The sequence below is a fragment of the Anomaloglossus baeobatrachus genome, chromosome 1 (assembly GCF_048569485.1).
Source record: "Anomaloglossus baeobatrachus isolate aAnoBae1 chromosome 1, aAnoBae1.hap1, whole genome shotgun sequence".
In the NCBI taxonomy this organism is placed as follows: domain Eukaryota; kingdom Metazoa; phylum Chordata; class Amphibia; order Anura; family Aromobatidae; genus Anomaloglossus; species Anomaloglossus baeobatrachus.
Window position 1 is genome coordinate 902,796,760 of NC_134353.1, and position 17,450 is coordinate 902,814,209.

At 48.4% G+C, this 17,450-nt stretch overlaps 1 protein-coding gene across 2 annotated transcripts in view; it reads left to right on the forward strand.

Annotated features, from left to right (window-relative positions):
• Positions 1 to 17,450, forward strand: part of SMAD2 (SMAD family member 2) — an 85,954-nt gene that overhangs the window by 12,004 nt on the left and 56,500 nt on the right. For both annotated transcript variants that reach the window (XM_075327309.1, XM_075327315.1), the window contains exon 2: positions 7,329 to 7,592. In XM_075327309.1, coding sequence (XP_075183424.1) covers positions 7,357 to 7,592 — 236 coding nt within the window. In that variant the 5' untranslated portion in view covers positions 7,329 to 7,356. The remainder of the gene's footprint in view (positions 1 to 7,328; positions 7,593 to 17,450) is intronic.

A 17,450-nucleotide genomic window follows, 5' to 3' on the forward strand; every position in this document is an offset into this window, starting at 1 on the left:
TTGGAGGGCCTCCAGCGTGTAGACACCCTCAGATGATAACGTAATGGCTTGTCTTAACATGATGGGAGTACCATGTTATTTACATATCTGCGGAGAATGGTGGCTCTGGTGCAAGTGTCGTGGCCTGCAGACTGCTGAGCCATCTGCCGTGTGATGCCCCACGTGTGGCTCCAGAAGTGATGCTCACTGCTGTCTGAGAATATCAGATCCATCGTCTTCCCTCAGACGGCACGGGCCTTCTTGTTTTTTTCTTCTGTGGTTCAGACACCTTAAGTGGAAATGTTACGGACTTGCATTTCTCCGCAGCGTTCTTCTTCCCCCACAAGAATGTGTTATGTTCGGTATTTTTATGTCATGGTGTAATAGAAATAACAGATTGACTCTCTTCCTGAGTGAAGGGGAAGTCTTCAATGTGACACTTCAGTGCAATGGGGGAAATGTTCAAATTCTTCATTTTTGTCACAATATTAACTATATATATATATATATATATATATATATATATATATATATATATATATATAATCACTATTTCCTGTATATTTGGCTGCTTGATAGATAATTCTGTTCATGAAGCTTTTGTAGATTTTATCTGGTGAATTTGAAGGATTAAATATAGAAAATGCAGGAAAAATGTTAATTTTATTGTCATTTCCATTGTAGAAGTTGTAGTCCAGTACAGATATATTGATGACCTTTCTTTAGGCCTAAATGAGATTGTCGGAATCTTGTTCGAGTCAATAAGCAGCTGAGTTGCAGTACCGGAGTACAGCCAGTGAGCGGCGCTGTGCTGATCTGTACAGTGTTTACATCCGGCTACTGCCAGAGTTGATGATGGATGATCGGTGGGGATGATTGGTGTTGAAGCCCTTCCGATGTATTGATGACCTGTTCTTTTAAAGGGGTTTTTCATGCTGAAAATACTGCAGTCAATCCTTGCACTTAAAGCTACATTCACACGACAGTCCTGTTTTTCCACGGATGCATCCGTGTGACATCCGTGGGACAACCGCATCTGTTCCAATCCGTATACGGTCCGTGCTCCATCTGTATGATTTCCGGTTTTTTTTACCTAAGGAGGGCTACATACAGTCCACAGTATCTCCCAGATGCTTTCACCCATATAAAGTCTAGTGTAACAGAATCCAGCTCTTTGTTCTACCCGAGCTGGCCGCTCATTAGGATCATATATATTCACTGCTTCCCTCGCTCACGGCGTCTGTGATTGGTTAAAGTCAGATGCACCCCTATTCCGAGTGACCGCTGTCTGACTGCAACCAATCACAGCCGCTGGTAAGCGGGTCTATATTGTACAGTAAAATAAATAATTAAAAAAAAACCTGGCATGTGGTCCCTCTCAATTTTGATACCCAGCCAAGATAAAGCCTCATATCTGGGGGCTGGTATTCTTAGGCTGGGGAGACCCACGTTATAAGGCGCCCCCCAGCCTAAAAATATCAGCCAGCAGCCGCCCGGATTTGCTGCATCCATTAGATACGACAGTCCCAGGACTTTACCCGGCTCTCCCAACTGCCCTGGTGCGGTGGCAATTGGGGTAATGAGTTAATAACAGCCCATAGCTGCCATTAAGTCCTAGATTAGTGATGGCAGGCGTCTGAGACACCCCCTCATCACTAATCTGTAAGTGAAAGTAAATAAACACAAACACCTAAAAAATACTTTATTTGAAATAAAAGACAAAAATGCACCCTCTTTCACCACTTTATTAACACTCCAAACACCCCTCCAGGTCCGACGTAATGCACACGAGATCTCACAACACTTCCAGCACTGCTACATCGGAATCTCACAGCGAGAAACAGAGCACATGACCGCCTGCTGTGAGATTCAGGCCGCAAGTCAAGTGAGGCGCGGTCAGCAAAGATGTCATTCAGGTGATTTCCGGTCACTGGTGGTGGACTTCAGCCCTGACTGCACATCACCTGATCGATGTCACCGCTAGTCCGAGCCTGTGATACTTGATGTGAGAACGCGGCGGACCATGGCACTCAGTGACGAGCGCGGACGTCATGAGCTCAGCGGAGCTCATCATCGCAGGTAATGAACTCAGCTAACCGCATGATGTCGGTGCTCATCATAGATAGATAGATGAGAAAGACATAATTAATGTTCCACGCTCCTGCATTTTTGCACCCTTTAGTGTTTTTCATGTGACACTAAAGGGTGTTTAGCCTTGTACTTAGCCCAAAAAGAAATAATAAAAAAAACCCGACATGGCGTTCACCCTATCTTTTGTAGCCAGCTTGGGTAAAGCAGACAGATGCAGCCTGCAGACCACAGCTGGCAGCTTCACCTTGGCTGGTAATCCAATATAAAGTGCACCCCACGCTGTTATTTTAAATTAAATAAATAATTTAGAAAACAAAAACGTGGGGTCCCCACCAAATTCGATCACTGTCCAAGGTAAAGCAGACATCTGTGGTCTGGTATTCTCAGACTAGAGAGGTCTACAGTTATTGGACACTCCCCAGCCTAAAAATAGCAGGCAGCAGCCACCCCAGAAGTGGCACATCCATTAGATGTGCCAATCATGGCGCTTCACCCCAGCTCATCCAATGCCCTGGTGCGGTGGCAAACGGGGTAATATATGGGGTTGATGCCAGATGTGTAATGTCACCTGGCATCAAGCCCTGGGTTTAGTGATGTCACGGCATCTATCAGATACCCGACATCACCAACCCAGTCAGTAATAAAAAAAATAAATAAATAAAAATAGACAACAAAAATTTGAAAAAAACACTCCCCAACACATACCCTCATTCACCAATTTATTGGAAAGAAAAATCAAATCCGGGTCCGTTGTAATCCAGTGATGGGGTCCCACGACGATCCATACCATAGTCACTGTCCCAGTCAATGAAGAACAGAATGTTCCCCATTGGCTTGGAGAGTAATGCAGTGACCTGAGCTAACATCAATAGGTCAGCCCAGGTCACTGCAGGGGATGACGAGCGCTGCCGACAAGAGGTTAGCTCAGATCATTTGACCTTCGGTGATGAAGTCTGCTGCGCTCCTGATGTCAGCGGTCCCCACTTAATTCCATTGTCCCGCGTTCCCCACTTACTTCCATTGTCTCGCGTTCACAGGGAAGTATCGCGAGCTGCTTGTGACGTCACGCCTAGTCACAGTCTTGGCCCGCTTGCAAGACTTGACGTGAGAACGCGGCGGGCATGGAAGTCACTGACGAGTGCTGACGTCAGGAGTGCAGTGAACTTCATCACCGCAGGTAATGATCTTAGCTAACCTCCTGATGTTGGTGCTCGTCATCCCTGCGGCTGCTCGCACTGCTGTGCAAGCAGATGCTGACACTGCAGTGCGAGCAGCCGTGGGGCTGGCGGGGTAGCATAACACAGACTGCAGGGGCACCCAACGGAAACCACAGGGAAGTGCTTCCAGGGATTTTGTGGACCCATTGACTTGTATCGTGTCACGGTCCACAATTACGGAACAGAATAGGACATGTTCCATAATAACGGAAGGGACATACGGCATCCGATGTGTTTTTTGTAGGAACTGATGGCACACGGAAGACATTGAAAAGATGGTCCTGTCAGTAGGTCCGGAAAAAAACAGGAACTGAACAGGACAAACAGAATGGTCGTCTGATTGAGCCCTAATTGCGACAGTGTAGTGTGCCCGCGATTACCCTGTATTCGTGGCGCAGGTTTGTGGTCACGTGACTACAAGTGTGCGGTTTGAAACATGGCTGAGACTTTACAGTCGGCACATGACCATAACTAAGCAAATTGCATATATGAAGTCACATAACCTTGACTGCACCATATAGGGCAATCTTGACGTTGTGACCGTTGCAGAGATATCGGCTGAAAAGAAAAGTGCAGTCATTCTGTGTGACTGCAGAATTGTGATAGTTTGTGACAGGCTGACTGACGATTCCTCTGTATACCCCCTAGTTGGGGTAAAGTGCTGACTTCAGAGTCTGTGCCACATCTCAAAATGCGTAGGTGCAGTCATGTAATCGCCAATCGGGGTGTAATTATTTTAGCGTGGGCACCACACACTGTCATGATTCAGCAGTCACATAAAGTGACTGCAGATTTTTATTTTCAGCCCTAAAATCCCCTTTCATACCCATGTGCCACCGCCAACAGAATAATAATGCTGCTTCCTGGTATCAGCTATGTTGGCTGAGGCCCCGCCCCTTCTGGTCACATGGGTATGATGTCAGCAAGGTCCTTCTAGTCGAACAATTTTATAATAGAATTAGCATAAATTACAGGGAGGCTGGACAGGCAGGGGGTGGGAATCACTATGAATACCCCCCCAGCGATCAGCTGATCGGCAGCTGCTGTCATTCAAAAACCTGCTAATTTTACAAACTTTACTTGCTTATGTTTCAAAACCTAAACATCCTAGCTGAGAACTAAAGGTATGTATAGAATCAGCCTGATAGTGCCAGTATAGCACTGGCTTTAGGTTATATAGGAAAATCCTGGTGATCGGTGTGCTTTACAGAGGCTCTCCAGCTCTGCTAAATGGATAACCGCCAGTCAGGTTTTTCTCTTCTCTTATTTTTTTTTTTTTTTTTTAATAGATGCTGCTCTGTTCTTTAAGCACCAGACCCCGGAGCAGCCTCTTCAGTCAGCTGATGGCCTGGGGAGTTTGCAGGTTGGGTCTCCGCTCATCTGGTGTGATGTTAAGCACCGGCTTTGGTTTTGTGGTGCTGGAGAGCAGAACAAGAGGCTTGTACACCGGCCGATACAGCAGTGTGCAGGAAAGTAAGCGAGCGGCATATGATCCACACATGGTCGTCCTGGACGCTGAGCCTTCATCTGCTCCTTCTCTGAACTAAAGAAATGACTAAGTTTCCAAGTGAATCATCTGCTTGGCTAGATGAGATGGATGCGGGGCGGCAGCTTTCATACACTTTACTTGCGCTGATATTTACCAGCAGCTCGACTGCCATTGAGAAATGCTTTTCCTTTCCATTGTTTCAGTGATACTATGTGGTTGCGGATATCTTAAAGCGCACCAATCACTAGGATTTTCGTATATAACCTAAAGCCAGTGCTATACTGGCACTATCAGGCTGAGTCTATACATACCTGTAGTGGGCAGTTCGGATGTTTAGGTTTTGAAATCCAAAAAAGTAAAGTTTATAAAATGAGCAGCTTGTTGAGTGACAGCAGCTGAGGAGCAGATAATATCTGGGGGGTATTCATAATTATCCCCTCCCCCTGTTAGAATAAGCATACGTATTAGTGATGTGTCGGTCGCGAACGATCCGGTTCCCTGCTGTGAACGACAAGAGCCGGATCACCAGTGTGAGCCACTGAAATCACTAAACTGCTCTTTTCGCCGTCAAAACCCCGCCCAACAGCATCTAAACTCAGCAATCTAATTGGCCGCTTGTAAGTGGGCGAGGTTTAGCCGCGGGTGGGTGGGACTTTAGCGGCTTTACTATAATCTTAAATATGTGTTCACCTGGGGTGAACACATATTTAATAAGGAGCCGAGAATGATCTGAAAGCTCCGGCTCTTTTTGGTGAATGGAGCCATAGGAACCGGATCACCAAAAAGAGCTGGACTGCCCATCACTAATACGTATTATACAAACGATTCACTTTGTCTCTTGCAGGACCTGTGTGAGGTCATACCCATGTGACCTGGTATCCAGCTTTGTTGGCTGAGGCCCCGCCCCTTCTGGTCACATGGGTATGACCTCACACAGGTCCTGCAAGAGACAAAGTGAATCGTTTGTATAATACTTATGCTAATCTAATAAAGGGAGGGGATACCTATGAATACCCCCCAGATATTATCTGATCCTCAGCTGCTGTCACTCAAGAAGCTGCTAATTTTATAAACTTTACTTTCTTGGATTTCAAAACCTAAACATCAAAGCTGCCCACTACAGGTATGAATAGAATCAGTCTGATGGTGCCAGTATAGCACTGGCTTTAGGTTATATACGAAAATCCTGGTGATTGGTTCCCTTTAAGAACCCATGCGAATATTGTACTTTGCATAATTTAGCAACACAATGTTTTTTTTCTTTTCTTCTGATTCCCCTTCCTAATGTCTGCCAACTTTCTCTCCTGATCCCCCTCACGGGCATGCGGTGTGCTTGGCCGAATATCACAGTAAAGGCCGCCATACACTTTAGATGGCTAGCAGTGGAGCGATGGCTCGGAGACGGCTATCTTCCCCGCTCGGGCCAGCGATCTCATGTCGTATACGAGAGAGCCGCTGCAAGACCCCCCTCTTGCAAATAAAGGGGTTGGCTGTTAATCCAGTATGTCGCCTCCTTCTTTTTGGGACAGTTCGGACGCCCCCCATACATGTTAGGCTACTTTCACACATCCGGTTTTTGCCGTTAGCCACAATCCTGTGTAAAAACTGATGCAACGGATCAATTGCATCAGTTTTTTCCATCAGTTCCTTCAGTTTTTGGACGGATCCGTTGTGCTACTGAGAATGCTCGGAATACGTTGCTGTAATGCGTTGTATGCTGCATTAAGACGGATCCAGCGCCCAAAGGCTGTCCTTGTAAAACACGCGGGATGGCGCAGGATCCGGCGCAATGTGTTTTTTTGCCGGGGACAAAAAACGTTTCATTCTGCGTTTTTTCCGGCCGCCGGACAAGCAAATTTACCGGATAAAACGCAGAGCCATGCGGCACAATCCGGCGCTGATGCAAGTCTATGATGAAAAAAAACGGATATGGCTGCAGCAGGTGCCGGATCCGATTTTTCTGCAAAGCGCCGGATTGTGCCTGACGACGAAAACCGGATGTGTGAAAGCAGCCTTAGCCTGTCACCTGATATCGGTGAATTCGGCCAGACATCATGGTTTATCTGCCAAAGTATTTTATTATTATTATTATTATTATTTATTATTATAGCGCCATTTATTCCATGGCGCTTTACAAGTGAAAGAGGGTATACGTACAACAATCATTAACAGTACAAGACAGACTGGTATAGGAGGAGAGAGGACCCTGCCCGCGAGGGCTCACAGTCTACAGGGAATGGGTGATGGTACAATAGGTGAGGACAGAGCTGGTTGCGCAGTGGTCTACTGGGCTGAGGGCTATTGTAGGTTGTAGGCTTGTTGGTAAAGTATGGCGGGAGTGGGGAGTCTGACATGAATAGGGGGGATTATGTGGTCGGCTCAGTGGGCTCGGCAATCGTTAATATGATCTTTATCTGTCGGCCTTGTATAATTGACCTTTTAGGAGTTTTTGACACTGATTTTTGGCATTTGTTGCAGTGTGATTAGATATTATGTGGCCCTGACGTCGTTGTCTGAACATATCACACAATATACGCTGTATCTCTTTTTAGGTCAGACCCGTGTTGATCGTGCACCATTATGTCCTCCATATTGCCCTTTACACCTCCCGTTGTGAAGCGTCTCCTCGGATGGAAAAAGTCGGCAAGTGGCACCACAGGAGCCGGCGGCGGGGAGCAGAACGGCCAGGAGGAGAAATGGTGCGAGAAGGCGGTGAAGAGCCTGGTGAAAAAGCTGAAAAAGACCGGACAACTGGATGAACTCGAAAAGGCAATCACAATGCAGAACAGCAGTACCAAATGTATTACAATCCCAAGGTATACTCTCACATCACCGCGCTTTATCTGACTCCTGTTATTTGGATGAGCGGCCACTGTTGTTTCCGTTTTTAACCCCTTGTGGCAGAGCGCGTCTCCGACTAGTCCTCTTGTTTTACATGACTAACATTTGAGGGAGCAGATGTGACGGGGGTCTTGTGCTTCCCTCGCACATCTTTCTGAGCTGTGTGTACCCCATAACTCCCGCTTCCCAAGGATTTCTGGTCCTCCAGATCCTGCTCTTTGTGTCTTAAACAACTACATGATAATACACAATGTGTTCGGCGCTGGCTCCGTCACTGAATTACTCATTCTGGTGATGTCACTGCTTCCTGGTGGGCTGCATAGCGGGTCTTGCAACATAATGGCTATATTTGTCAAGCTGTCGTGTATGTAGTTACTGTGTCCTCACATTTTACTTTACAGCAAAAATTAAGGAAATGATTGGTAAAAACATCAGAATCATTGCATTTGGTAGTGATTGTAGGTCAGCTGAAATGGAAACTAACCCCCCTCTTATATGTTAGCACGGAGATCTTTGCAATGCAACCATAGATGCCTTTTATATCTTTGATCTGTTTCTGCATTCCTAAAAAATTAGGGTTTTCATCCATATGCAAAGCAATGAGTCATTAAGTGCTCTTGGTGTGAGAGAAAAGCACTTCCCAAGCTTCTGTCTACCTCCATTACCGGCCTCTTTAGCTTGGTCAATAGTTCACTATTTGTCGTCTCCCCCCCCCCCCCCGATGCCTTCCTGGGCTAACCATCGAGCTAAAGAGGCCGATAATATACAAGGATCAATCTCGGGAGGCAGACTCTTGGAAGTGGTCAGGCACTCCCTGAGCACTTAACACTAAAAGTCCCAGAAATTTCGAAGTACCCCCTGAAGTCCCGAAAGAGGGTCAAATGACATACAATAAACTGACTGAATAGAACTAACTAGAAACTAAATGGCTAAACTCAATGGAAAACAACAACCTCCCGTGGTGCGACAGTAATGGCCTTAATTACAGAACAAAAGACGGTGATTATAGGATATTAGTTAAAATCCTTCAGGTCATTCGACCCATCTCTGGGTTCCAAAGGTAGAAATGTTAAATGACCCCTCTCTGGGACTTCTAGTGTTAACATCCCATATGAATTAAAATGCTAATTTCTCATGAATGCAACAACAGATAGAAGATATAAAGGTGTCAATAGTTTTACATTTCAAAGACCTGTATGCCCAAATATGCGTTTGGGGGGGGGGGGCGGTACTGACAGATTCCATGGAAGCAGAAGTCCCACAATTGTAACCTGTGAAGAAGATAAGTGTCTGATCGCTGGGCGCTCCAATGCTAGGACCCCTGCCGACCGTCAGAATAGGGGTCTTGTGTCCCCTGTGTGAACGGGTGGGGGTCATGCAACCCCTGCTTTCCAATTCTTTATCTATGGGGCTGAAGGCCAACTGCACGGCGCCCCCCACTGAGCAGATACTTATCACCCATTTATAGGGTAGGTAATAAGTTGTGGGACAAACACCTTCAATGGCTTCCCCTATGGTTGTTTTTTTGTATTATCTCCATATAATAATCCAGCACTTTTACATGAATCTCTGATTTTTTTTTTTGTTGCTTTCTTGCATTCTATTAAATCAATCTGCACAACGGCTTCAATACCCAGATGATCGCTGCTTTGATGTGCAGGACATCCTTTATCTTACGTCTGCGGCTGTTGTGGCCAAAGATGCAGATGAAATCATTTAGCGACCTGTGAAATTGCTGCAGGTGACACCCTGCGCAGGACCGCAACTGGAGCCGGCCACGATTGCTGCTGTTTGACCACTTAAATGGCTTTTTCTTTTTTAACAAAACTAGTGCCAAAATGCGTAAAATAACAAACCCAGCACTATCCATCCCCGCGCCCAGCGGTGGCTCCAGCGGCTGGGCTCGGTGTTTGGCTGCAGCGGTGATGTGCATCGTACACAAAGAGCCATAAACTGTTTGGGAACCAGCTTTATTAAAGTAGAAAATGCCACTATCCAGCGCTGATAAAAGCATTTAAGTGGAGTAATTACTGTATTTTTCGTTTTATAAGACGCACCAAATTATAAGATGCACCCCAAATTTTGAAATAATTTTTAATGTTAAAATGAGAGTCCGTCTTATCCTTGTGCGTCTAAATCCTAATGCTCACCGCCGGGGGCAGCGGCTCAGGAAGGTCACAGGAGGCAGGATCAGCGATGCTGCAGGCTCTGAGGAAAGACTATTGTGGCTCAGGAGGGTTGGCAATACTGCGGGCTTAGGGGTGTCGCGGTGGTAGTGGGTGCCATTGATATGCCGGCGGGCTGCGGGGGTGTCGTGTTGGCGGTCACCTTTGATCTGCCAGCGAGCTATGGTGGTGTCAATGCTGTGGAGCAGGAAGGTCACAGGAAGGTGTCTCGGTGGCGGGTGCCATTGATCTGCCGGCGGCTTTGGGGTCTCACTGCAGTGGAGGGACTCAGGAGGGTCACAGGATGGGATGCCATTGATCTCCCAGCGGGCTTTGGGGGTGTCACTGCAGTGGAGGGATTCAGGAGGGTCACAGGATGGGGTGTCTCGGCGGCGGGTGCCATTGATCTCCCGGCAGGCTGTGGGGTCTCACTGCAGTGGAGGGACTCAGGAGGGTCACAGGAAGGGGTGTCTCGGCGGCGGGTGCCATTGATTTAACTGTGGACTCTGTTGAATTGCCCGCGGTTGACGTCATGAACTTCAAGAAAATGGCCCTGGAGGCGGCGCATACGCAGATAGGACTCTGTGGCCATTTTCTTGAAGTCCATTGCGTCAATTTGTGCACGCAACGCCTCCACTGCCATTTTCTTGAAGTCCATTGTGTCAACCACGGGCGATAAAACTGAGTCCACAGTTAAATCCATGGCACCCGCTGCCGAGACACCCCATCCTGTGACCCTCCTGAGTCCCTCCAATGCTCCTCCAAGCCCTCAGTAGCTCTAACCCTGCCTCCTGTGACCCCGCTCCACCACCGTCACCCCGGTAAGCCATATCCGGATTGTAAGACGCACCCCCAGTTTTGAGGGGAAAAAATTGCATCCTATAATCTGGAAAATATGGTATGTCCTGGTGCCATCCTGGCGCCCTTCTTCCAGAGCACCATGGTTGTTGGGTGCCGATGGATTACCATCACAGATAAGGGGCCTAACCCATCAAAAAAAAAACAACAAACAAACGTTGTAAAAATGGAAATAAAAAAACAGAATTACTGTTTTGCAGTTGCCTCAATTCCCAGAAATGTAATAAAAAGCAAATAATAAAAATCAAAACGTACAAACACCAAAATGTTAGAATGGGACCAAGCTTAAAATGAATGTCTTCCTCCGCAGGAGCCCGATAAGCACAGATCTGCGTTGATAAGGGGTCATTTATAAAGTTTACTTTGGCGTCATTTCCTTGGTCAACCCTTTAGTATCATTTCACAAGACCCAGAGTTACGGTAAATGCCGGTAATTCTCCGCATTTGTCTCCAAACGATGCATTATATATTGGGATATGTTATTAACGTCCTGCTCGCAGGGATATCCCCTCCCTTATTCCTAGGAACCCTCGTTCTGGATTACCAATCACCCAAGGACTAAAAAATACTCATTGGTTGGGTGAAATTTATTTTCTTCAGCTTTAAAAATCCTTGTTATCCGCAGCACATTGTCCTGTAAACAATAGGCGCTGCTGAGGACAATTGTGGTGTGTGCGCTCAGTGTGTGAATGTATGTATGATGGGGCTGTAGCCTGCGTCTCTGTACCACCCAAAAGAAACGCCTAAAGGGGGACGCAGCGCTTAATCTGGTTGTATCTTCTGCATTTACAGCACTGATTTGGCGCACGCTGCCTTCCAGACAGATGTACTTTGCTTTTTAATACCCAGTTTTCAAACCTCTTTATAAGCTACTTTTATTGACCCATTGCATGTGTTTAGGAACCAGTGCCCTCCCTCCCTCCCTCACCCCCCTCTCCATTAGAAAGGCTGCAGCCATAATCCCATTATATTATCCTTTTGTTAAAAGGGTTTTCCAATACTAGGCCAACCCCTTCTGACTCCACCAGTTAAAGACCTTGTTCTCGCCTCTCGTTCCAGTGCTTTTGGTAATCCTGGTTCAAGGCTCTTGGTACGTGAGCCCTGCATCTAATCACCATCAGCTTCTCTCTCCCCACCTTTGTTGGACCAAATGCGTTAATCAACAGGAAGTGACGCTGCGGCTGCCCCTCACTTCCTGTTGATTGCGTATTTGGTCCGAAGGCGGAGAGAAGCCGACAGTGATTAGCCGCGGGGTTCGCGTGACATCAGTATGCCACGTGAACCCAAACCGCTATTACCAACAGAACTGAAATGACGCCAGAACGGCAGGGGAGTACGGGGTCTTTTATTTTAACTGGTGGGATCAGAAGGGGTTGTCCTAGTAGTGGACAGTCTCTGTAATCAGAAACGATTGGGTTTAGGGTCGTAGCCATGAGATGCTGTCTGCACTGATGACCTTTTGCAGCGTGTTCATGTTGCACGCCGCGGCCTGAGCTCCGGGTTTGTCGCTGTTGGCCGTATCCTCTATGCGAAGGCACAGCCTCCGGTCAGTATGCTGTTCATTGTTTACTGTGTCAGGACCATGGGTCACACTTAGTGCAGTATTGAGGAGCTTTTAGATATTCTATGTGCTTTGGTCTGGTGGATTGTTACTATCTTTATGGGGTGGTTGCCCGTGGCCGTGCTCGTGGTTGGTTTCACACGGCACACAGGTGGCTCATTTATGTCCTTTTCACATGCAGAGTCCCAACCGGTTCTGATTGAAGCTCTTCTAGTGAGGAAATGCAAAATGCATCAGCCATAAGGGGGATAGACTTTTAGTTTTGGGGAAATTTTTAACAGTGATAGAAGTATATTGGGGACTGTGGACACAGGTGTCAAAGGGGTGTCAGGTTTTTGTAAAAGTTGTATGCAAAATTGACGAAACCCTTCTTTCAGGGTACGTACCAACGATCAGGACCCGCTGCGTCCAGGACACAGGTGCTCCTGACTTGTGGGGCCACGAGTCTCCTCCGCAGGAGACCGCAGCTGCTCGTGCTCACAATCGGGGTTCGGGGCGTTGCGGTCTCTCTCTTCTGATCTCCCTGCGGAGAACGCTTGCGACTCCGCAGCAAAGAATTGCCATGCTTGCAGCTTGGAAAGCCGCACCGGAGGTCAGTTTTCGCTGCAGACTGCACACACACAGTGGCCATAGGATTTCTAGAAATCCCATCCACTGTGATTGTACTGCACAACGCAGCTGAAGCATGCTGCGTCCAAAACGCTCTGAACACTGATTGTGGGCACGCAGCCTCATACGGCAGAATAGTGGACTCTAAATTGTTTGGCCTGATGACCCTTCCCAGATGAGTGGGCAGTAATGCCAGTAACAGTTCCTTTTCTAAGATCATAGCTGATTTCTTTCCTCCTTGCCATTATTTTAAGCCTTAATGCTGCAGACCAGCAAACTGTCAAAACTTCTGCTTTTATGGCGAATGACCCACTTACTGGTGTAACTTTAATGAAGGGCACCTGACTGCCACTTACCCTCGTAATTCCCATGAAAGCAGCGAGGGTGTACTTAATTTTTCACAAACTGCTTCTGCATATTGGCCTTGATTTTGTTAGATAATGAAACTTGTGGATGTTTTGGGTTTTTTTTTGTGTGATTTAAATGGCACTGAGCTCAGTGATTAGCTGCAGCGCTGTCAATGTGACGTCACGTCCCCGCCGCAGCCAAACCGAGACTTGGGTAGTGACGGAGGGTGCAGGGAAGAATTGTGCATGTTAGCCCAGGATGTGCCTGTTGTCAGTAGGGATCTCCTTTAGTGTCTGATTGTTTGGCCAGCTGAGGAGTGGACGGTTGGGGGTCCCGAGCGACGTCTGAATGGATCTCTGAGCTCGGGGTAATCTGTAAAAGTATAATGTCACATCATTTGAGTCTAATTGCATTTTAGCTCTCCTCCTAACAATGGCAGTGTGCTTTAACCGTCTCCTTGTGCGTCCGACGTTGTGTAATCGCGTGTATTAAATTATCTGTGTTTTCTTTGCGGCCTCTCAAATATTTGATAAAAATACCAGAGGTCAGCCTACGCTCCCGCAATGTAGAGAACATGGAAAGTATCATAAAGTTCCAGGGCTGAGTTACAGTATCAGCGACTGTTGTGTCTTCGCTCGTTACCCGTCCTCCAAACACGGCCTTTGCATTCGGATGGGCCCGGCGACCTCGGGGAATGAGATGCCATTTGTTCTTTACAGCACATTAAGTCAGGGATAGACCTGGGAAGTTACGTCCCTCAGATGGAAGAGTGGTCCTCCACCAGGTAAATACAGAAGAACGCTGCTTTTGCCCCGCCATGATGGAAATGTAAAGGTTGTATCGAAGTATTGGACTGTGGCCGTGTGGCATCTGTTTCAGTGCCCATCGACTATCCCCTTCCTTATCAAAAAAGAAGAGCACTATTGGGTGACATGTTAGCCGAGGCTCAACTGTAGGCCTCCGCCGCCAACAAATAAAAAATGTATCACCACTTTCATAAATGTCCAGTTCATGAAAATATACTATTAATATAATAAGTGACGTGACAGAATAAAACCTTAGAGTCGCTGTTTTCTTCGGCGCTCCATTGGGAGACCCAGACGATTGGGTGTATAGCACTGCCTCCGGAGGCCACACAAAGCATTACACTAAAAAGTGTAAGGCCCCTCCCCTTCTGGCTATACACCCCCCGTGGGATCACGGGCTCATCAGTTTTCAAGCTTTGTGCGAAGGAGGTCAGACATCCACGCATAGCTCCACTGTTTAGTCAGCAGTAGCTGCTGAGTATATCGGATGGAAGAAAAGAGGGCCCATACTAGGGCCCCCAGCATGCTCCCTTCTCACCCCATTCCTATTGGCGGTGTTTAAGGTTGAGGTACCCATTGTGGGTACGGAGGCTGGAGCCCACATGCTGCTTTCCTTCCCCATCCCCCTGAGGGGCTCTGAGGAAGTGGGATCTTACCGGCCCCCAAGCCCTGAGGCCGGGCTCCATCCACAGACCCGTAGAACCTGCTGGATACGGAGCTGGGTACCGTTCAGGGACAAGGCCCTGCAACATTCAGGTACTCTGTGTCCCCGTATGGACAGGCCGCGCACACTCCAGACTTGCTGGGTGTGCTAGTGCGCCGGGGACAGTAGCGCTGTGCGCTGGGGTTACAGTCACTGCAGTTTCTCTGAGGGACTTTTTGTGTTGGGGACTGCCGCGCCGGCCGCCCCTGGAGCGACGGCGCGGCTGAGACTTGTGGTGCGCCGGGGACTTAGCGCCGACCGTGCTTTTACGACGGCGGCGCTTATAAATCTAGTCCCCGGCTTTTGCGGCCTAGCTCCGCTTCGTTCCCGCCCCCACCCTGTCAATCAGGGCAAGGGAGAGACGCTGTACGATAGTCAGCGCCTAGGGCTGGAGTCTTATTTACATACTCCAGCCCTCTCACTGAACACAGTGGGGCGCAGGTTTCCCGCTCGTTGTCTGCACACGCCCAGGGCCCGCCCCTCTCCACAGGACGCCGGCAGCCATTCCTACATGCAGTCTGGCTGGAGAACGGACACAGGCTCTGGGAGACCCAGACAAGGGATTTCTGGCGACCACACACCCGCGTTAAGCGGGCGGTAAGCAGCACATTAGTGCTGGCCCCACTAGTGCCCCAGTGTTATATTGGTGTATTTTTTTCTCTATACCATATATATATATATATTGCACTGTAAGGTCGCTTCTTGGCTGTATACCCTATATTGCTCTGAGGAGACGACAACATGTCATCCGCAAAACGCAAGGGTGCCAAGACACAGGCTGTATACGCTACTTGTGCCGCTTGTGGGGCTGATCTACCGGCAGGTTCCAATGACCCCCATTGTGTGCAATGTTCGGTCCCTGTGCCACTTCGTCAGCCGGAGTCTATGGTGGTAGTGGCCCAGGCAGAGTCACCGGTGAACCCGGTCCCGGTGACTGGGACAGAGTTTGCAGTTTTTGCTGACAAGATGTCTGTCACTATGACAAAAATCCTAGAGACCTTGCAGGCCAGGCCAGTTACTCAGTCCATGGACACTGCTGCGGCAATGTTCCCCGGTCCCCCTCAGTTGGAGTTAATCCGTGCTTCAAGGGGGTCCCAGGCATCTCAGGCTGAAGGCTCTGACTCAGATGACAGTCCCAGGCAGCCTAAGCGAGCTCGCTGGGAGAGACCCTCCACGTCATCACGCGGATCAGGGTCTCAGCGAGAAGAGTCTCTGCATGATGAGACAGAGGAGGGTGATCAGGAGTCTAATCCTGAGACCGCTCTCAATCTGGATACTCCTGATGGTGACGCCATGGTAAATGACCTTATAGCGGCCATCAATAGACTGTTGGATATTTCTCCCCCAGCCCCTTCAGCAGAAGAGGCAGCTGCACAGCAGGAGAAGTTCCATTTCAGGTATCCCAAGCGTAAACTGAGTACTTTTCTGGACCACGCTGACTTCAGAGAATCAGTCCAGAAACACCATGCTTATCCAGACAAGCGTTTCTCCAAACGTCTTAAGGATACACGTTATCCCTTTCCCCCTGACGTGGTCAAACGCTGGACCCAGTGTCCAAAGGTGGATCCCCCAATCTCCAGGCTTGCGGCTAGATCCATAGTTGCAGTGGAGGATGGGGCTTCACTTAAAGATGCCAATGACAGACAGATGGACCTTTGGTTGAAATCTGTCTATGAAGCTATCGGCGCGTCGTTTGCTCCAGCATTCGCGGCCGTGTGGGCACTCCAAGCTATTTCAGCTGGTCTGGCACAGGTGGACTCTATCATACGTCCAGCAGTGCCGCAAGTGGAGTCCTTAACTTCGCAAATGTCTGCGTTTGCGACCTATGCTATCAACGCTGTCCTGGACTCTACGAGCCGTACCTCAATGGCGTCTGCCAACTCGGTGGTTTTGCGCAGAGCCTTGTGGTTAAAAGAATGGAAAGCGGATTCTGCTTCCAAAAAATGTTTAACCAGCTTGCCACTATCTGTAGACAGACTGTTTGGTGAGCAATTGGCTGAAATTATTAAACAGTCCAAGGGTAAAGACTCCTCCTTACCCCAGCCCAGATCAAGCAAACCTCAACAAAGGAGGTGGCAGTCGAGGTTTCGGTCCTTTCGAGGCTCCGGCAAGGCCCAATTCTCCTCGTCCAAAGGGACTCAGAAGGAGCAAAGGGGCTCAGATTCCTGGCGGGCTCACTCACGCCCCAAGAAAGCAACCGGAGGAACCGCTTCCAAGGCGGCTGCCTCATGACTTTCGGCCTCCTCCCTCCGCATCCTCGGTCGGTGGCAGGCTCTCCCGCTTTTGCGACATTTGGCTGCCACAGGTCAAGGACCGGTGGGTAACAGACATTTTGTCTCACGGGTACAGGATAGAGTTCAGTTCTCGTCCTCCGCCTCGGTTCTTCAGAACTTCCCCACATCCCGACCGAGCAGATGCTCTTCTGCAGGCGGTGGGCTCACTAAGAGCAGAAGGAGTGGTGATCCCTGTTCCTCTTCAGGAACAAGGGCAAGGTTTTTACTCCAATCTCTTCGTGGTTCCAAAAAAGGACGGCTCGTTCCGTCCTGTTCTGGACCTAAAACTGCTCAACAAGCATGTGAACGCCAGGCGGTTCCGGATGGAATCCCTCCGCTCCGTCATTGCCTCAATGTCTCAAGGAGATTTCCTTGCATCAATAGACATCAAAGATGCTTATCTCCACGTGCCGATTGCTACAGAGCACCAACGTTTTCTACGTTTTGTGATAAGAGACGAACATCTCCAGTTCGTAGCTCTGCCATTTGGTCTGGCGACAGCCCCACGGG